General features: G+C 45.0%; 1 protein-coding gene across 4 annotated transcripts; it reads left to right on the plus strand.

Moving 5' to 3' along the window:
* Positions 1 to 202: 202 nt before the first annotated feature.
* Positions 203 to 20712, plus strand: DYRK2 (dual specificity tyrosine phosphorylation regulated kinase 2). Of its 4 annotated transcripts, XM_053404592.1 has the most exons (4): positions 216 to 432; positions 1396 to 1541; positions 18185 to 18228; positions 18909 to 20712. In XM_053404592.1, exon 4 carries the CDS (start codon positions 18930 to 18932, stop codon positions 20508 to 20510), a length of 1581 nt encoding a protein of 526 aa, XP_053260567.1. In that variant the 5' UTR covers positions 216 to 432; positions 1396 to 1541; positions 18185 to 18228; positions 18909 to 18929; the 3' UTR covers positions 20511 to 20712. The 4 variants fall into 4 exon arrangements, with proteins under 4 accessions (XP_053260563.1, XP_053260567.1, XP_053260566.1 ...); XM_053404588.1 differs by lacking the exon at positions 18185 to 18228 and having other exon boundaries at positions 203 to 432; XM_053404591.1 differs by lacking the exons at positions 1396 to 1541; positions 18185 to 18228 and having other exon boundaries at positions 339 to 432.
* The last annotated feature ends 474 nt before the right edge of the window (positions 20713 to 21186 follow it).

Consider the following 21186-nt stretch of genomic DNA (forward strand, 5'->3'; position numbering starts at 1 on the left):
ACTGGCGGGGTGATGTGTTTGGGCCGGGGGGCGGCGGCGGCGCTTTTGCTGCTGCCGCCGCCTCTGTTGCCGCTGGAGAAAGGAGGCGACGGCGACGAAGAGGAAGAGGAGGAAGACAAGGGGGCTCGGGCCAGGGGGGGCCGTTGCCCGGCGGGCCCGGGCTTGGGGGGAAGACGGATGCCGCGGAGCAGCGCGCGGCTGCGGGGTGTAGTGGTTGCTGCCGCCGCCGCCACCGGCGAGGAGAAGGGTCGGAGAGGCCGAGAAGGAGCGGAGGAGGCAAAGATCAGGAGGAGCCGCCGCCGCGGCAGCAGCAGCAGCCCTGAAATGTCTTCCCCTCTCCTCCAGCGGCCATGTTAACCACCAGGAAACCTTCTGCCAGCGCTGCCGGGGCTGCGGGAGCCGGCGGAGCCGCGGCTGCTTCGTGCCCAGCGGGTAAGGAGGACGAGGCGTGGGCAGAGGAGCGAACCGCTTTCACTTACCGCTGCCCCTTTGCCCCCCCCCCCCCAGCCCAGGCCGAGCGCTGCAGACCGAGCCCTAGCGGGTGTGTGTGCGCGGGTGCGCGCTTCATCCTTTCTCTTCAGCTGCTCCTCCAAAAGTGGTCGTGTGCGGGGAAGACACGTCTCTGCACGTTGCTGCCGCTCAGTCTCTCTCCCCTCCGCCCCATCAAAGTCTTCCTGCGCTCGGCCTGGGAAGCGTCTCGCAAGTCAGCGAGCTTTTCTCTCGCGAACCGGGAAGTTTGGGTCAGTTCGCAAGTGGGGAAGGGCAACTCGAGCACGACGGGGCGGGTGTGTGTTTATGTTTTTCCTTGAAATCGGGAAGGGAAGGAGAGGAGAGTTCCTGTCCTCCCAATTCTGGACTGATAATCGGGGTGGGGAGACCGAAGTGATGTTGCTGTTTTTGGGGAGAGGGTTGGTCTACTTCCCTCGAGGCAGAGGCGAGGGGTTGGGAACAGGATTGGAGGCGCTAATTCCTGCCCTCCTCTTCACAGCCAGACAGACGGTGCGGGGAGGGAGGGGGGATCGCGCCAAGCAAATCCAGTTTGGCTCCCCACTTATGCTCCTAATGGTTGTGGGTTAATCGCGGATGAAAGGTTTAAGTGGGTTAACGAGCGATGGCCACCGCTCTCATTAGCCCTCTGCGCTCACGGACTCCTCTCTCGGCGCGTGTGCTCTGGCGGTGCCACGTTTGTGGATTAGCCCCTCATGATCCCGCAAACAGTATTGCGATGGCAGCAGGCGGGGGGAGAAGGGGAGGAGGGGCGCTGGTGGGGAGGGGGCTCCTTCGGCTCCCTTTCCCATCTCCTGAGCCACTTTCCCCTGCCTTTGAACCGAAGCCTGCTCGACCTCGCTCGGCTCTCCGCGGCGCTCAGCAGCTCTCTTCTCCCTTCCTCCGCAGGCAGCCGGGGAGGAGGCGACAGCGCCCGCCAGTTCCAGCCTTCCCCGGGGATCGGGGCCGGAGGGGCCTCCCGGGCGGGCGCGGGGACCGGGCCGCCATCCCCCATCGCTTTGCCGCCGCTCAAGCCCAGCAGCGCCGCCCACACGGTGAGACGGAGACACGGGGTGGGGAGTTGGGTGGGTTGGGGGGGGCTGGATTTATTATTTGCAACGGGAAGTGAAGCCTGTCAGCCCTTAACCCCTCCAGCTTAGTCCTCTCCATTCTCAAAATACTGTGCCAGCCTCTCCTAAGCCTCCCCCCTCCACCAGACACCCCCCCCCGCATTGCTCCTCCTCTCCCGAGTATTAATAGCAATAAATGTGCTAGGTACAGTCAGGCTGCCAGCCAGCCTGTCTGAGTGGGATCTGTGAATGAGCCGAGGAAGGACACCGGCAGAGCATGGAGGAGCCCTATTAATTATCCACAGCATGTCTCAACACGTCTTGGTCCTGTTACCGGTCTGGTTTCAACAGGTAATTCTGTGGAGATGGGAAAGAGGAGGGAGAAGGCAACTTTCCCAGCTGCTTAGGGATCTTGCCCTCCTTGAATCTTCCCTGTGGCACCATGGGCCACTTAGATAATGTTAGGCTCTGGGTTTAATGGTCTCACGCCCCTCCCTCCCACCGCCACTCTCTAGGTGGCAATGTGTGTTTTTTCACTTGCTCCAAATTTGTGGCAAGCCAGTCTTTGCTTCATGTAAGGGGGTGGGTGTGCTGTTTGTTCCTCTGCTGGGTGGAGGAGCCTGGAGAGCACCACTGTGTGATGAACAGTTTTGGGTGGAGGTGGAAGAGCGGTCAGGTCAGGTCACCTGTGGCGTGAGTCATGTCAGTGTGTTTCTGTCACATCTGCTGTGGCCACTTTTCCCAGTGCAAGCAACAAATTTCTCCCCCCCCCCCCGGAGGGGGTAGTTTGCTGGAACTGTCCCTGAAACTGCTCTATGAGTGAGTGGGTGACTTTTGTCTACTTAACCTGCAAACCTGGGGCATGAACTGCATCCGAGTCTGTGCTCCACAGATTTCAAACAACAGGAGAGTAAAAGTCACCATTGTTTGGAGGGCAGTCCTTGTGTTTTTACTGAGAGGAGTCACTGTGAGTTTGGGTGCTGCAATGCTTTCTAGGGCTTCCTTTCTCTTAATAAGGCAGACCCCCCCTTTCACGCTTCAGCCTATTCCATGGTCGAATGAGTGTCTGGTGAAAAGAGGCAGAAACAGCTTTGGAAAGTAGGCTAACCACTTCATCACTGAAGAGTGGCCTTCTTTCTCAGACTGAAAAATTAAGTTTCCCCTCCTAATTGTCAGAACTTTTTGGATAGATTGTCCATTCCTAGTGGAACAGCAGGGCCACTAAGTGGGTGAGAGAATGGCAGTGTGATTGTAAACACAGTTAAATTAGGCAAATGGGTGTTATCTGGTGGAATTACTTACAGGGCTATGGTTTCTCACCTTATCTTCCAGTTGTAGCTAATCTGCTGGGATGCAATCTCCCAAGCTTGATGATTATGAAGGGTGGAGAAAGATTGTCCATCAGGCCAGAAATAACCTGTGTAACGGTGGTGTAGCAGCAGCACTGAACCTGAAAAAGAAAAGTAACGCTCATTTCCACGAAAGCTCTGGTCCTCTATATTCCTTTGACATAGCAATTGCATTTTTGGAATTTTAAAAACTTTTTAAAGGTATGACTGATGCAATTTCTTAGATGTAAGATAAATTGTGGGTGGGTGGTGCTTAATTTCTGCAAACAAACAAAAAGATTGCAGGGTTTACGTTGGGCTGCAAGTCTTTGACCTGGAAATCCCTTTCCTCCCAGATATGTGTAGTGCTAGTGGCTGTGGTCAGAGGAGAAAAGGAAGCATATGTTCAGAGACACTATTCTTGTAATAGATGTACATCATTTTTAGAGTGATTCCTAATGCTGAAAATCAATTCCAGAGCCAAACCTGGTGCAATTAAGACCTGATGCAAGGGAGGACATATCCACATTTGGACATCAGCATTGCACTTCCAGTGTTCCCATGTCATTAAGATGATCATTCAATGACCTTAAATATACATGTATTACATCAAGAAGGATGCATACATGTTATATAGTAGTGGATGCATGCAAGTAGTGTGACTTGCGTGTAGTATAGTGGTTGCAGATAGTGGGGAATATTGTATATTTCACATGGTAAGTGTTGCCATGCAAAAATACATGTGGATTATGCTCAAATCCTGAGCAAGGGCTACCTTTTATTTAGAAGTGCCTGTAGACCAAAACATTTCAGGTCCATTTAACTTTCCTGAAGGTGAAAAGGAGTGAAATGGCTGGATGCAATGTTAGGTCAGGGGAAAGTATGTGGAAATTTGCATTTTCCTTTGCTTTTTCTCCCGTGGATTTGCAATGACTAAAAGGTTCAACCATAAGGGGCTCTTTGAGTGGCTGAAGATCTTTCCGGCGGGTATGGATTCTCCTTGATGACAACAATCTGATCCCACCTACATATGTTTTCTCCAGCCTTGCAAAGTTGGAAAGGTTGATACCACACAGGGAGAGGTACAACTTCCCCCTTGAATAAAGCTAACCCATGAATTCAATAATCCCCTTCTTAAAAGAAAATATAATCCTCAAAAGAGAATCTGCTGTCACTCTTCTTACTCAATAGGTTGTTAATGGTCTGCATTCAAATTCTCCTACAGTTTTGTCCCTTTAGCAGACTTGATCCTAGTTTGATTTTACTCATAGAATAATATGAGAGTCTGAAGCCAGAGATGGGAGATTTCTCAAATGCCTAAGTGATCTCATATGGGGAAGTGCTGTTTGCCTTAAAAGAAGCTTTGGCTTGTGCTCTGTATTTATGGCAACCTGTGTTGCTAAGCAGATGGACGACTGTGTGTTATGAGTGGAGCTTTCTCAGACGATATGGCTTTGTTCCCTCCCCCAACACTTCTATTGCACTGCAAGTCTCTGATCACAGAGTTTTTTATCCTGTATGAGGGGCTGTCACTCACTTTCCTTTAAGATTATTTGCTTCTAGTGTTCTCTTTCAGTCCAGCTGTTTTCTTTCCTAACCTGATCCTGTGTTTAGCACCCTGTGTTTGGCCTTGGGTAGCTAGCGTTCAGAATCCTGTTCAACCATAAAACTCAGTAGGTGGTCTTTAACAAGTCTCTCTTGGCCTCAGCCCCATCTGTAAAATGGAAATGAAAGCCCACTGGGATATTGTGATTAAAGTACTTCACTTATATTAAAGAAACTTTGTAAGTGAATGATAACAATGGCACAACATCTATTCTCCAATCTCCACATCCTTGTCTCTTTGCTACCTTGTCTTCATAATCCCATCTGTTTCCCGTATCCATGCTATGCTGAAGCGAATATGATTTCCCTTGCCTGTTTGCTTAGAGCAACATGCCCTCTCACTCTCACAACATTTACCTGTGAACATTACCTGTTTTCACTTTCCTTAAGTTCACTCCCCTCTGCTGTTAGTCATGCAGTTTAGTGCCTTTCTTCAACTCCTGGGAAACTTTGGCCCATTTCGTTGTCACCACACCCAGCAATTCTAAGCTCTTTCAGATTCCTCTGCAGTCTGGTCAGCACATTATGGCTGCCATGGAAGCTGTTGTATTGAAAAGCACCTGAACCACATGATGACATGTTCCACATGGGCAGCTTACTTTAAGATCACCGCTGCCATGTACAGTTATTTAAACTGGCACCCATGCAATAGCAATACATTGTAAAAGGTGCCTGGATATCTGTGTGCTGAGAGGTCCAAACTGGGAGGTGAGGGGGGGGGAGCCAAGCTGCTGGACCAGTAGCTTGGCCAAGCCTCACCAAAAAAACCTGGCCAAGCCTCACCAAAGTCTCTGCCACAGATTTAAATTTTGTAGAGGAAGATTGTAAGAGATGGAATGGTTCTCTCCTGAATCTGATATATATGTGTATCTCTCTCTGCCCCCTTGCAATCTGCTTATAGTGTGGAATAATTCATTCTCATGGTCAGATGCTGTTTGCATGCAAAGTGAATCAATTAAAATCACAATTTAAGTCATGAAGGAAAGGGGGGGGCGGATTAAATCTTTGATTTAAAGCAAGTTCCCTATTTTGAAATGCATGTTTCCTGAACAAGCATGCAAACTAACTTGTTCCTATGACAACTAAAAACACACTGGTTGCATTGCAATGGTGCCTTATAAAACCTAGGAACAGAATCCAAAACGTTTGACCGAGCCCTTTGAATTGCCAAATTATGTTGTTTTAAAGACGGGATACATACTTTTACTTGGCCCTCTGTACATATGCAAGGATATTAAGCTGTATCACTTACTTGAAGGCTAACGCTTTAATATTGTGCACATTTATTTAGAAGCCTTGTTGATCAAAGGAAGTAGACATGTCTACTATTAGAATGTAACAATTGTTGAGAACTTTTCAGAAATGAGGAAGGATAATTTCTGGGCCAATTAGTGGTTCTCCAGAAAGGTAGCGTCCCTTTTGTTGATTAGCATAGCTATAAATATTCATCCTCTGAAAACTGAAGTCACTGCAAAGCTTAGACAGACACTTGGAAGGCATAAGTCAATTTTCATATGGGCTCAGTAGATTAGTAGATCAGTCGATCATGGTGCTCAAAAGATAGACTGAGATATTCCAGTAGTTCTGTCAATGATTTGCAGTAGATTAGCAAGTGTTTCTGAATTAATTTTTTAACCATAGTAACGTAAGAAAGCCTGGGGGGCGGGGAAGGGACCACAAGTAGATTTTTGTGTGAAAGGACTGAGAGTTCAGTTCTGGTACTGAAAACAAATCCCTGGGCTGAGCAAGTGCTCAGAGCTACCTTCCCTGATTCTTTATTCTATGTACAGTGGTACCTCGGGTTAAGTACTTAATTCGTTCCGGAGATCCGTTCTTAACCTGAAACTGTTCTGAACCTGAAGCACCACTTTAGCTAATGGGGCCTCCTGCTGCCGCCGTGCCGCTGGAGCACAATTTCTGTTCTCTTCCTGAAGCAAAGTTCTTAACCTGAAGCACTATTTCTGGGTTAGCGGAGTCTGTAACCTGAAGTGTATGTAACCTGAAGCATATGTAACCCGAGGTACCACTATATATATCAGTCTCCCTGTGCCACTATGGTTTTTTTTTTAACCTGGTTTTGGTTGCTGAATCTAGGAGTTCATAATAAACAAAGGAGATCACAGAATCCTAAAGCTTCCCTCCAGCCCCTTGTTCAGTACAATAGATAATCCTGGTAATGGCTTTCTTAGTCACTGGGTCAAATGGGAAACCCGCCATGATGTGTCTAACAAGTGGGACCTGTAACAAAATATTAAGTGTGGAGTACTCCTTTTTTGTTTCTCAGTCAAGTCAGCCAGTCATGTCCACCTCCAGGGTATTCCAGTACATTCCCCCTCCCACCTGGTTATCTATTACCATTTTAGTCAGCATCCTCTGGTCATTGGGCATTTGGGGTTTTTGTCCACTCAAGGTTACCCCCCCCAAAAAAATACCTTGGGGGTTCTCCAGACCCTGCTGATATCTCCCTGCTGTTTGTGAATGATGCCCTTTTGGTGACAGTAGGATCCATAGCCATCTGTGTCTTTCACAGAGGTAATGACGATGTTTTGTTTACAATGCTCAGAAGTCAGGCATTTTCCTCTCCCCCGTGTTCTTTCTGTTACATTGAAAAATAGCCCTTAAATCAATTCCTTGTTACATTATCTTGATTCAGTTTGAAGAATGTACAAAGTTCCAATTATATTCATTAAATGAAATTTAATTAAATATATTATATCATCTATTTTGTAAAAAAAGCACTTTCAGTTTATTAAAACAGAAGCTTACTGTTTGTTAACAATCAGATTTAAGTTTAAGAAATCCGATTCTTTTTGTGTGGTCATCCTTTTTTTAAAACCCTACTTATATATGATGAAGTGCTTCTTCCTGCACCACTAAATAATTACAATCACTAAGTGAAAATGGAGCCTATTTGTACACTCTGAATTACAGAACATCGATTAACTGTCCCTTTAAACACGTTTGCTAATAAAATTATTTGTTGCATTTAAAGCCTTTTTTTCCTCCAAGGAGCTCAAGCCAGCATATTTACTTTCACCCCATTTTTATCTCTGCAACAACCCTGAGAAGTAGGTTGAGCTGAGAGACAGGATAGTCTCAATTGATATGCCCAGTCAACCACTGTGGAGGAGAACATTCCGTGTGATAAAGGAGCTGGGCCTTTAGTGTAGTGGCCCCTGCGCTTGGAGCTCTCTCCCATCACACCTCAGACAGACACTGCCTCTGTTGTCTTTTCAGTGCCTGATGAAGACCCTTTCAACAGACCTTTTAAGTGGAGATCTTTATCCCAATCTGCAGCTGTATTTTAAACTTTTTCTCTAACTGTTTTTACATGCAGAATTGTTTTTAAACGTGTTGTTTTTGTAATATGGAATTGTTGTAACTGTTTTTATATTTTCATTGCTTTTACACTTTTCTTGTTTCATGGACGCAACTTGCTTTATTTGTTTGATTGTTGTTTATTTAATTTTTGTAACCCGTCCTGGGACCTTGTGGTGAAGGGTGGGTAAAAAAAATATGCAATTAAAAGTGATTGGCCAGATCACCCAGCGAGCTTCATGGCTGACTTGGGATTTGAATCCACTCTTGAACTCCTGGTATCCATGGTTCTAGTCCAACATTAATCATGGATTCCCTGCAGGGTCAACATATTTACTATGCTTTTATTCCCTGTGAGCCAGTTTGAGCATCGGAAAATGAGCCAGGGCTGTGCTTCACATCTCTGAAGCCTGCCAGCTCTTCCTCAATACCCTAAGGCTTGATTTTGGCAGTAAGAAGCAGCAGCAGCAGCAGCTATATAGTCAACTATTCTGGATCTAGGTTAAGTGTCCCATTGATCAGTCTGTATCCAATGCAATCTGTTTAATCCTGAGCACCTTCCAAGTAAAAACTTTGTTCAGGAGGAATTGTCTTTGCATTCCTGAAATTGATGCAATCGAGTTTTCACCCCTTGTATCAGAGATGGGGAACTTGTGTCCTTCAAGATGTTCAACTACAACTCCCAGCATCATCCCTGAGAATGAGCCATGCTGGCTAGGGCTGATGGAAACCAATGACATTGGAAGGGCCAGAGCTTATCCACTCCTAAGCCAGTGTGGTGTAGTGGTTAAGAGCGGTGGACTTGTAATCTGGTGAACTGGGTTCACTTTCCTGCTCCTCCACATGCAGCCGTTGGGTGACCTTGGCCTAGTCACACTTCTCTGAAGTCTCTCAGCCTCACTCACCTCACAGAGTGTTTGTTGTGGGGGAAAGGAGAATGTTAGCCGCTTTGAGACTCCTTAGGGTAGTGATGAAGCGGGATATCAAATCCAAACTCCTCCTCCTCCTCCTCCTCCTCTTCTTCTTCTTCTTCCTGATGTTTGCAATCCACTGTTATTTTTACAGCAATCAGAAATGTATGAATTTTCATGTCAAATTTATGTCCACCATAGCAAGTTTTTTTGTGATGTATTGGAAGACTGATCAAAACTGTACCATATCTGTTTTGTAGTCTTTGGAAAGAAAAAAGGCACCAGAGGGGAAATCCAACGGTCCAGTTCATTGGCCCTTTTCCATTTCCCCCTTGCCTTTCTTTTTATTATAAGAATAAATGCAAAATTCAAGGCAGAGTTTCTTCAGTCTGTAAAGCTCCCTGTAATTCCAGTGGCAAGGCTGAGATAATTACAACTTTTAAAACATGACAATTAATTACAGTACTGTTGTTTTGTAAAAGAAAAACCCTTGAAATATGGAATCAAGACTGAATATGCCTGTTTTAAAAAGTCCATGGAGGCATTCAAGACAGGAAGAGGAAAGGAGAGGGAACAAAGCAAAGACCTCTTTACTTGAGACAAGCATTTCCATGGAGTCTTTAATAAAGCCTTTTCTGTTTATGGAAACAGTAGAACTAATGAGAGCGCATACACAAACTGCAGCTGAAATAAATGGCAGCAAAGCATGTTTCACCTGATACCCCCATATGCTCTGCTATATGATGAGCAGCACAGCTGCAGCCGGCTGTCTTGAACAATCCTGCAGAGGAAAATACCTTCTAGAACAGCCACTTAGGAGCATTCTGTTGCTTTCCTAGATTATTTTCTCCCTTGCTCTGACATAACTTCCTAATGCTTTTATTGATTTATACAAATAAGACAAACAGAACAAGAGCATTGCAGGAGCCATAGTCCCAATGAGACAGAAAGTAGATGCCATATCAAAGACATATGACATACAGATTTTATGATATCTAAATTTCACGATCTGCCATGGACAAAGAGTTATGTACACCTGATTCTGTGGTACAAGAAACTACAGGTATAAGTCTCACCAGATAACATAGACTTGTTCTGGGTTCTCCTTGCCTTTAGAAAAATGTAGTTCATGAGTTACTTTCTCCGTAAAATAGCCAATGCCTACATATTTTACGCGGGTGGCGCTGTGGGTAAAACCTCAGCGCCTAGGGCTTGCCGATCGCATGGTCGGTGGTTCGAATCCCCGCGGCGGGGTGAGCTCCCGTCTCTCGGTCCCAGCTCCTGCCCACCTAGCAGTTCGAAAGCACCCTTAAGTGCAAGTAGATAAATAGGTACCGCTTTATAGCGGGAAGGTAAACGGCGTTTCCGTGTGCTGCGCTGGTGCTGGCTCGCCAGAGCAGCTTCGTCACGCTGGCCACGTGACCCGGAAGTGTCTCCGGACAGCGCTGGCCCCCGGCCTCTTAAGTGAGATGGGCGCACAACCCTAGAGTCGGACACGACTGGCACATACGGGCAGGGATACCTTTACCTTTTTACATATTTTACACCAAAGGAAAAGCTGCAGGTCTTGCAACGTTTTCCATTTCTGTGCAACAGAAATTCTAGCTGCAGCTGGTTACTAGTTCTTTAAAATGAAAGCTTTTCATTTTATCAACCTATAAATTTGACAAAGATTGCTGTGGAGCAGGTTGAATAGAGCATTTGAGTATGTTAAATCCCAGGTATATTTTTTAATCCATTGCCACATAGGATTGTTCCAGTGAGTACACATTTTTAAACTTTTTTGGGGGTATGTTTGCTTTCTCTGGAAAAAAGAGTAGGAGGTGATCATCACTGTACCACACTGATATATACTACTTATAAGAAGGAACTATTCAGATATTCTCCAGCAGCTATTAGCTAGACATAATACTTTATTATTTATATTCCACCACATCCATGCATTCATGGAAATCATGTGAGAGCCATCTCCTAACTGATGCAAGATGTTGCTTTGGAATTGCATTGACATCATGGATTCTCTTGTACTTTAATCCTGCTTGCTGGTTTCCTACAGTCATCTGGTCAGCCCCTGTGAGAACAGGATGCTGGACTAGATGGGCCATTGGCCTGATCCAGCAGGCTCTTCTTATCTTCCCTAATTCCTTTGGAGCAAATAACCACAGTGTATCTGTTTGCCAGGGACGTGGGTGGCGCTGTGGGTTAAACCACAGAGCCTAGGACTTGCTGATCAGGAAGGTCGGCGGTTTGAATCCCCGCGATGGGGTGAGCTTCCGTTGCTCTGTCCCTGCTCCTGCCAACCTAGCAGTTCGAAAGCACGTCAAAGTGCAAGTAGATAAATAGGTACCGCTCTGGCGGGAAGGTAAACGGCGTTTCTGTGCGCTGCTCTGGTTCGCCAGAAGTGGCTTAGTCATGCTGGCCACATGACCCGAAAGCTGTACGCCGGCTCCCTCAGCCAGTAAAGCGAGATGAGCGCCACAGCCCCAGAGTCGGCCACGACTGGACCTAATGGTCAGGGGTCCCTTTACCTTTACCTTTATCTGTTTGCCATGGGAGATTTCATAGTGACAGGACATAGCACCCAGGGGTGACTAAAAACAGCTGGTCCCATTTTCCAGGCACTTTTTTATTTTTAAAAAACTATAAAAGAAAATATTCAAATACAATAGGATTCTCTGGATTATTTCATATCTTTGTGATCTAGAGAATAATATAGCTGTTCTCTGTATAGGTAAATTATATAGTTAATCAGTACCGTTTATATTTTAGTCTTCAAACACGAGCTTGGAGTACTATAATGGTTCAGGTATCTTTGGTCCCTTTTATAATCGGTATTTCCTTCTCTACACATTCCTAAATTGTGACATTTTGAGATTTCCCACAGTGGTCGTGTGGTTGAAGAGTTCTGTAAAATAGCATTTTAAAATATATTCTCAATTCACTTCTTCAAATTCCATGAACTTTAGTTTGGTGTATGCAGCGGGAGGTGGGGTGATAACATAAAACTTTTGGAAATTTCCACCTGGACAACCATGGGGGAAATACTCTAATAAATTGTAAAACTGCAGAGAGATGTGTGAACTTATCTGGTTGTGAGCAGATCAGTGCAAGCCAGAAAAGATTAAAAAAATTGCTGGGGTTATTGGGTTTTATTATTACAAGGACATTTTTATGTATCACGCTGAACATTTAGCTCACAGTTTCTTTGCTGTAGCTCATATCCATTGGTTGTGGTGCAGGAAATTAAATTTCACCAGTGAAGTCTTCAGAGACTGCAAACCTACATATCTTAAAAATAAAAATCAGCCACAATATCTCCAGAAAATGGCTATTACTGGCTTGGATTCAGAGCCTGCTCTGCATGTGTGAGTTGAAAGCACTGCTGCACGTAAGCATGTGTGCCTGAGAGAGTGTGAAGAAGAGCCCTGCTTTTAAGATACAAGTGTGATTTCGTTTGATAAGAAGTTTAGGTTATCAGCGGACCTCATTTTAAAGTGGTTGATGCCAGGAGAGGCTAGCCTGCTTATCACATATGGTAATTGCCTGATTCCACAGGAACAACAGCAGTGGGAACAGAAAACTGTTAAAAATACATGCCTAGCATGGACAGATGGTGTTTCTTCTAGAGCAGGCACCCCCAAACTCGGCCCTCCAGATGTTTTGGGACTGCAATTCCCATCACCCCTGACCACTGGTCCTGTTAGCTAGGGATGATGGGAGTTGTAGTCCCAAAACATCCGGAGGGCCGAGTTTGGGGATGCCTGTTCTAGAGAGATAGGAAGGTTTCACACCTGCTCTTTCCTCCTAATCACTTTCATCAGCTAACTACTACTGTCTAGTGCTGGTTAAAGGTGAGGTCATGGCTACATGCTTCAGAACTGGGCATTTCCCCAATGTACACACCACTGAGTGAAATCTTCTCCCATTGGATCCTTCTCACCATGTCTCTGCTTCCTAGGCCCTAATTGGCCCTCCTCAGGCCTACCATGAAGTATGCAAGTTTGAAAAGCTAATCAGATAGAAGATAGCATTGTGCAAGTCAGCCTTCATTGCATTAGATTCTGAACTACTTGCAAACTGGGTGTCCCAAAGGGTTTTCTGTGTTTGGGCTCTTCTGTCAGTTTCAGCAGCTAGTGAAGAAGTGAAACTTCCTTAACCCTCTGGCTGGGTTCATACTTGGCAGCTGGTCACCCATTCAGATGTTTCTTTGACTGACTAGAGGCTGTTGAATCAGCATGTGGTTAGCAAGTGTATGATTAACTTCCCTTTTCTCATTCATGTTTCTAAAACAAGGAGAAGCTCTCTTATCCAACATGTTTTCAGAACATCTTGGTTTTGGAGTATGATGAGTTTCCAAGCTCCTATTAGCTGTAAGAATTTTTTCAGTAGTTTCATCTCATACATTTCCAAGCAGCATCCGTGGAATGAAATATACCATAGGTTGGGGAAGAGGAACTATTGGGAGGGCTGGATCTTGAGCTCCCCCAGCAGTGGCAAACCAGCACCCTATGTATGCTAAAATTTGTTACCCCTACCTATTACGCTCCATTCTACTGCATTGTTTTGGTGCCCCATTCAGCATGGCGCCCCATGCAACTGCACCAGCTGATGTCAGTTATATGGTGACGACTTGCTCACCTAACTTCCGACAGGGCAGAATTAGCTACTAGCCAGTGGAAGGCAGGAGCTGTATATGGTGTGTCTGTTTTGTCCCTTCCTAAGCTGGCAGAGGGAATAAAAGCTTCTTCAGCTACTCCACTCCGTCAAGAAGTTGGAGTCTCTTTGATTAATTCTGTTTGGTTTTACTTAACTGCATATCACAGCTATGACAGGGCAGGTTCAGTGTGCACTGGAAGGGAAGAAAAGTCAGAGAACACAATGACGAACATCTAAAAGCATCAGAGTGGCAAAAGAGGACATATACAAACTAACCTCTCATGGCTGATTTTCTCAAAGGGATCCAGGGTTGTGAGTCATCTCCTGGGACCTCTGTAGCCTCATTTATCCCAATGCTAATTGCCTTGGGGTTGATGGTCCTTAAAGCCCTCCTTGGTGCACAATTAAAATGTTGGGGCTGTGATTAACACAGGCCAGTTTTATCACTGACCCTAACTATGAAGCCAGGGTGGGGTCTCTTGTCAATTGTGAGCTGCAGGAAAGCTTTCGCCTTGCTAGCAAATATGTTTGCATGGATGCATTATTGTTGGTTTAACTAGTTTAATTACAGAGCACTTTTTTTTTTAATGAAGTTGTGGCCCAAGGGTATGTGCTGTGTTCTGTGTCTTCATTTCAGGGGAGTGACTGAATTATGAAGCCATTTCTGCATAATTGAGTTCCTTGCTTTTTTGAAGTGTTCATGATAGTGTGTAGACTACCTGTGTATGTATGTTCTGTATACACATTGACTCAGTTCAAACCTCTGAGGTCAGAGTATGCTCCATATGTTGAATATACACAGACATCTGAATGATTGAACAGGGCTCAGGCTAGGGCTGCTATTTCTGCAAGCAGGTATGATTATATTTTGTTGGTTACTTAATGACATGGGTTCTCTAGATGCTGCACAATTAAGCAATTTAAAACATGTGATAAACATAATACAATCAAAATACACACCAAAATCCAATAAAATTCAGCCCAACATACAACCCTATACATCACCAAGTTTAACTTCACAGATAGGCTGAGTTTAGAAATCATTTACTCCATTCAACTGGAGTTAAAGGGGAGTGTACCACAGAGTATGTGATTTTAAGAGTGCTGCTTACAGTTACACTAATGTTTTTCCAGTCCTATGGTAACGTCAGCTAGAGTGGGGATAGGCTAGTTGAATTTATTTCATTTATATCCAAGACTGAGCACAACAGAATCACGGGGGAATGCAACTTAAAGCTCATTTTCATGACCAGCTGAAATATGAGTGTGGCTGCTTGTGCTGATTTCTAGTTGCCGCATATAGAAGAAGTGTTGTGTGCCAATGACAAGTTGCAGGTGTGTATTGTCACACCTTTTGAGAGCCTTGGCCAAGTGCCGCTCACAGCACCCTACAAGAATCCTATATGTCATGGCCACCTGCCATTGAACTTGTTCATAGGTAACAGAGAAGAGATTCTGTGGCGGCGGCTGCATTCCTCCCCAAGTCCTCCTCCTGCTGCTGTGCTATCCAGAGCTCAACCATGGTTTGTCTTAGTGTGCCATCTGAACCCAGGCTCATGGTTTGTTTCCTCTAGACAACCCATGAGCTGTAAGCCCAAGAACAAGTCAAATGACTGCTTCTATGAGTATACTATATATAGCAGGGGTCAGCAACCTTTTTCAGCTGTGGGCTGGTCCACCATCCCTAATACCACATGGTGGGCCGGACTATATTTTGGGGGGCGGGGGGGAAATGAATGAATTCCTATGCCCCACAAATAATCCAGAGATGCATTTTAAATAAAAGCACACATTCTACTCATGTAAAAACACGCTGATTCCCGGACCGTCTGCAGACCAGATTGAGAAGGCGATTGGGCCACATCCGGCCCCTGGGTTTTAGGTTGCCTACCCCTGATATATAGGGTATTGTGCATGGCACTGACATGGATACATCTGTAAAGACCAAACAGGGCTGCTATGCTGGAGTGGTTATGAGACCTGAAACTAAGTGGTGCACTTTAGATGTACTCTTTTTGTTGAGACTGGAGAAGATGTCCATGGGTGTCCATGTTTAGCATTCGTTCTGTCTGGAGAGTTTGGGATAAGATCACTGATGCCTTCAATTAAGAATAATCTGGATTTTAGAGTACGATGCTGCATGCTGAAGGCGTTATTCTCCAGGCCTCACTATTTTTATGTGGTTCCCCACAACTTATCCTGGTCCTCATTAATAGAGCCCCACTGCTGTTTTGGTGATTGTCTCAGACTGTATCCCCGCTGAATGTGTCACTCAAGGAAAAACTTTTTAAAAAGGTATTCAGTTAGAATCAGGTTCCAAAATGCTTCCTGGGAGGGTGGTTGTAAAAGGAGAATGGGTAGGATAGTAGAGTGTTACATGTGTGCATATCCATTGCCTCCCTAGAAGAGCGTCCTTTACTGAAAAGCTTTGCAACTGGATGAACATGTGTGAGAGAAAAGGGAAGAATGGTGTGTCTCTGTGTGTGAGCATACAAGAGAGACAAAGCGTTTGCGTTTGGGGTGAAACTCTCTGGTTGCGCTAATCAAAAACTAATCAGATGCTACCCGTTTTTGTCCCCAGTGAGCAATCTGATATTTATGAGAGGTCGCATTTTGAACTATAGGTTCTGGATACAGCTGGACTATTCTTTCTGCATATTTCCTGCAGAAGCAGTTGAAAACGAGTGTTTTGGCAGAGGTGGTTTATGTGCATATCACCATTGTGACATTACCACAGCTTCTGCCAACCTAGCAGTTCAAAAGCACAACAGTGCAAGTAGATAAATAGGTACTGCTGGGGAGGGAAGGTAAACGGCGTTTCCATGCGCTCTGGCTTCTGTCATGCTGGCCACATGACCCGGAAAGCTGTCTGTGGACAAACGCCGGTTCCCTCGGTTTAAAAAGCAAGATGAGTGCCGCAACACCATAGTCGCCTTTGGCTGGACTTAACCATCCAGGGGTCCTTTACCTTTTACCTTTACCTATTATTCCTAAATGGTAGATTACAGTTTGGCAACAAGCCAGCTAGGAACAGAATAATGTATATTTCAGTGTGTTCTTATGGGACTCAGGAAGAAGGAACCTAAATAGATCTGATAAGCTGGTAGTAGTTCAATAAAAGACATATCCTTATTGATTCTGACTCGTTCTCAGTGACCAACACAGCAATCTTATAGCCAAACAAGTTTCTAGGAAATTGATGTAAAACAAACAAAAGGTCACTCCTCTTTCACACACAAAGATTTGAACAACTAGATCGCAGGATATTTTCCAACCCAGGGTTTACAACACTTAATGTTCTTAATTTGGGGGGGGGTAGGGTAGTTTTATGGCTTTGTGCTTGTGCTAAATGGACCTGTTGAATGTGTGTCAATGAGGACAATACTATTTTCATTTTTTTAAAAAAGAAGAGAAACATGAACACTACCAGATAGGTGGTCTTTGGATGCGAGTGAGAATGGCATCACCCAAGTTATCTTCCTTTGTTGTGGCATGTACAGTCATACCTTGGGTTACAGACGCTTCAGACTGCGTTTGTTTAGGTTACGGACCGCCGAAACCCGGAAGTACCGGAACGGGTTACTTCTGGGTTTTGGCGGTCGCGCATGCGCAGAAGCGCTAGATCACGCTTTGCACAAGCGCAGAAGCACCAAATCGCAACCTCCGTATGCACAGACACGCCACTGCGGGTTGCGAACGTGCATCCCGCACGGATCACGTTTGCAACCCGAGCGTCCACTGTACTGCGCTACTGTTTGAGAAAGATCCTGCAACTACAGTAGCAGCAGAAGTTCTGCAAGCATAAATGGGACTGAAATGGCCCTTAACATTTGTGCTGTAAGTAATGAGGGACCACGGTAGTTTGGCCTTGACATGTACATGTGGAAGTGGCTGGCAGGACTGCGTGGGTGGGGCTGCATTGCTCTCCTCTCTTCCCCACACAGGGCGTGACTGCCAGTTGCAGAGAGAAAGAAGGGCAAGGCAGCAGGAAGTGCACTGAAGGTGCAGTATCAGTAGCATCAGCCCACACTGTGCTGATCTCCTCATTGCCTTGTCTCCCTCTCCCTCACAGTAACCTTCAGCAATGCCTGGTGTTTTGAAGAGAAGAGAGCAATATAGCCTCTCCTGCACAGCCCTGTCAGCTGCTGCTGCTGCATGTTTGAGGGTCACAACTAATTTCTTAAGCCAGAGAGTCATGACTATATTTTTCAGATGTATATAATTAGCATGGTAACGCACTAGTTGTCAGGCCATAGCTCATGCCTTGTGGGATGCCATACAACCTCTATGGATTCAAGTCACATTTGAGTCTTTGCTTTCCATGGTAGTCTGAGCACATTTGGAAATGTTACTGCTATTGCAATTTCCCCAGCTTTTTGGAACAATCAAGGTTCTTCCTAACCGAGGTGTTCAAAATCACAGGGTATCCTTAAAGTCAGGATGGCAAAATAATGTTTCCCCGATATCAGAGGCTTTCTGATATTTTGCTGCTTCTGAAGACACTCACTGATAGGAAACGGGGCATTACCTGGAAACCTGACAATATGCTGTGACATAAAGCTGTTGGATTCCCTTAGTCCTCCACATTTATATGCTGTTGTTTCTCTGCAATGTGTTGATTTGTGGTGCAAAGGTGGCAGGTACATGGGGAATTCTCCCTTAGGGTAGGGGTTTGGCTAATTAAAGTTTAGGTCTTTGAATCCTCTGTTTAAAAAACACATATGACATCAGCCAAAAAACTTACACTCCTGTATCTACAGAAGTTGCTCTTTATCGCTTTTGAAAGACAGTTTTCTTTTCTTTTTTAAAGTAATTTTGGCATTGTGGGAAGCAGTAGCCCCTCCAGATTGTGAAGTATGTTGAACTGCCAAAAATGTGTGCAGGAGGCTGTAAAATAATGAGCACTAGAGACAGATTTTTAATGTATTATTATTATTGTTATTTTTATATGAAGCTGCTCCAGAAATGTTACACTGAAGAATTAGGGTTAGACATAAAAGATGTTATATGAATAAATGACAATGTGACTTCAGGTGTTCAAATAGGTGTAAGCATGCACAGTTTCTGGGATAGATGATGAAGCCAGTGGGTATTTTGAGAACCCTATGGGTTGGATCCAGACCCCCTTCCTTTAACAGAAGGGATTGATCCAGTTGAGGTTCTCACTGGAGGAAAGTGGGAGAAGACGATTTTTGTGAATTTCTCTTCCTGCAAAACAGCCTACATTGTTCTGGAGGGTCCACTGACTCAATACAGAACATTTTCAAGGGGTTGCAGATGGAAGGGTGGATAGATAATTTAAAATTACTCCCTTTCCTTCAATGAGAGAGCGAGTCCCTCGGGTGGCGTTCTGTCCACCAGTAGCCTTGATCAACTCCAGTGGTTTAAATGTACGAGACTTTGGGTATAGGGATTTTGGATGGACAAGTCAGTCACACGTTTTTTGAAAAGCCCTATCCCATCAATCTTTTATATTGTTTAGGAAGCCCGTGGGTTGTTGTTTTTTAACTGGAAAAATATGCTTTATATTTCAGGTTGGTGGAAATAAGCACACAATGAATGAGCACCTACATGTTGCCAGTCACGGGCAGATCCAGGTTCAGCAGCTGTTTGAAGACAACAGCAACAAAAGGACCGTTCTGACGACACAACCAAATGGGCTTACAACAGTAGCGAAGTCGGGATTGCCGGTGGTGCCAGACAGACAACTGGACAGTGCTCATAGGCGGCAGGGGAGCTCCAGCTCTTTGAAGTCTACAGAAGGGCCAGGGAAGGTGAAAGCCTCCCCCATGATGCCAGATCAAGCAATGAAGCAATACATGCAAAAACTAACAACCTTTGAGCATCACGAGATCTTCAGCTACCCTGAAATATATTTTGTGGGTCCAAATGCGAAAAAGAGGCAAGGTGTAGTTGGTGGTCCAAACAACGGGGGATATGATGATGACCAGGGTTCTTACGTGCAAGTTCCTCATGACCATGTGTCCTACAGATATGAGGTCCTGAAGGTTATTGGGAAAGGAAGTTTTGGGCAAGTGGTGAAGGCCTACGATCACAAGATGCATCAGCATGTGGCCCTGAAGATGGTGAGGAATGAGAAGCGTTTCCACCGTCAAGCTGCAGAAGAAATCAGAATCCTGGAACACCTTAAGAAGCAGGACAAGGATAACAACATGAACGTGATCCACATGCTGGAAAACTTCACATTCCGCAACCATATCTGTATGACGTTTGAGTTGCTGAGCATGAACCTTTACGAGCTCATCAAGAAAAACAAATTTCAGGGCTTCAGCCTGCCCTTGGTCCGCAAGTTTGCCCACTCGATTTTGCAGTGCTTAGATGCTTTGCACAAAAACAGAATAATTCACTGTGACCTTAAACCAGAGAACATTCTGTTGAAGCAACAGGGTAGGAGTGGCATTAAGGTGATTGACTTTGGCTCTAGCTGTTACGAGCACCAGCGTGTCTACACTTACATTCAGTCCCGTTTCTACCGCGCTCCAGAAGTTATCCTCGGTGCTCGTTATGGGATGCCCATAGACATGTGGAGCCTGGGCTGCATTCTAGCCGAGCTTCTAACAGGCTATCCCCTCTTACCAGGGGAGGATGAGGCGGATCAGCTGGCTTGTATGATAGAACTGCTGGGGATGCCTTCTCAGAAATTGCTGGATTCATCCAAAAGAGCAAAAAATTTTGTGAGTTCTAAGGGTTACCCCCGATACTGTACCATTACTACCTTGTCCGATGGTTCTGTGGTGCTCAACGGTGGCCGTTCCCGGCGGGGCAAATTGCGCGGCCCCCCAGAGAGCAGAGAGTGGGGGAGTGCATTGAAGGGATGCGACGACCCTCTCTTCCTTGACTTCTTGAAACAGTGTTTAGAGTGGGATCCTACTTTGCGCATGACTCCTGGTCAGGCTTTGCGGCATCCCTGGCTAAGGAGACGTTTGCCAAAGCCTCCAACTGGGGAGAAGACATCAGCGAAAAGAATAGCAGAAAGCACTGGTGCTATCACGTCAATTTCCAAGTTACCTCCTACTTCAAACTCAGCATCAAAACTGAGAACTAATCTGGCACAGATGACTGATGCCAATGGGAATATTCAGCAAAGGACAGTGTTGCCAAAACTTGTTAGCTGAGTTTGAATAATCTGATGCTGATAAAAACAAACAAAAAAAACATTATGTCACTGAGCCTTACTCATATGAAAAAGTAGCTCAGATTTCTATTTTTATTTGCTCGGTAACTTCAAACATTTGTATTTTTTCAGCACTCACTTTAAATGTGTAAGAAAAGTTGGTTTTGATTTTATATATATATAAAAATAACATGGGGACAATGCTTTAAGTTTTTATACTTTTTTAAAAATGTTTTTTCTTCTAAACTACAGTTAGCCTTACTATGGAATATTAGTGTGGCACAATAAGTCTCAGTGGCAGGCCACTGGTTGCAACCTAACCATCACACATTCTAGTTTGATGGAGAGCAGGGTCTACGTCCCTCTCCCACCCCATGGTTGATACCGGCATTTCTTGGAGTGAAATTTTAATACTTTCTTATTCCTGGTTTTTGTTATAGCAGTAGATTCCAGTCCTGCAAACATTTACCTGCATTTTTGTTTGACGATACAGAAAACATTCAGGGGTACAAGTCAGACACTCTGTATGACTCTTTTTAAGAATTTGTATCCATAATTATGGATAGTGAACAGATTTCTACATTATACTTATAAATATTTATTGTATAACAGTGAAAAAGTTGCATCCGTAGAGGGCTTCCATCAGGCGCATTCACAGCAGCGTCTTGCTTACCCCA

This window comes from Podarcis raffonei, chromosome 10 (genome assembly GCF_027172205.1).
Source record: "Podarcis raffonei isolate rPodRaf1 chromosome 10, rPodRaf1.pri, whole genome shotgun sequence".
Taxonomy (NCBI): Eukaryota; Metazoa; Chordata; class Lepidosauria; order Squamata; family Lacertidae; genus Podarcis; species Podarcis raffonei.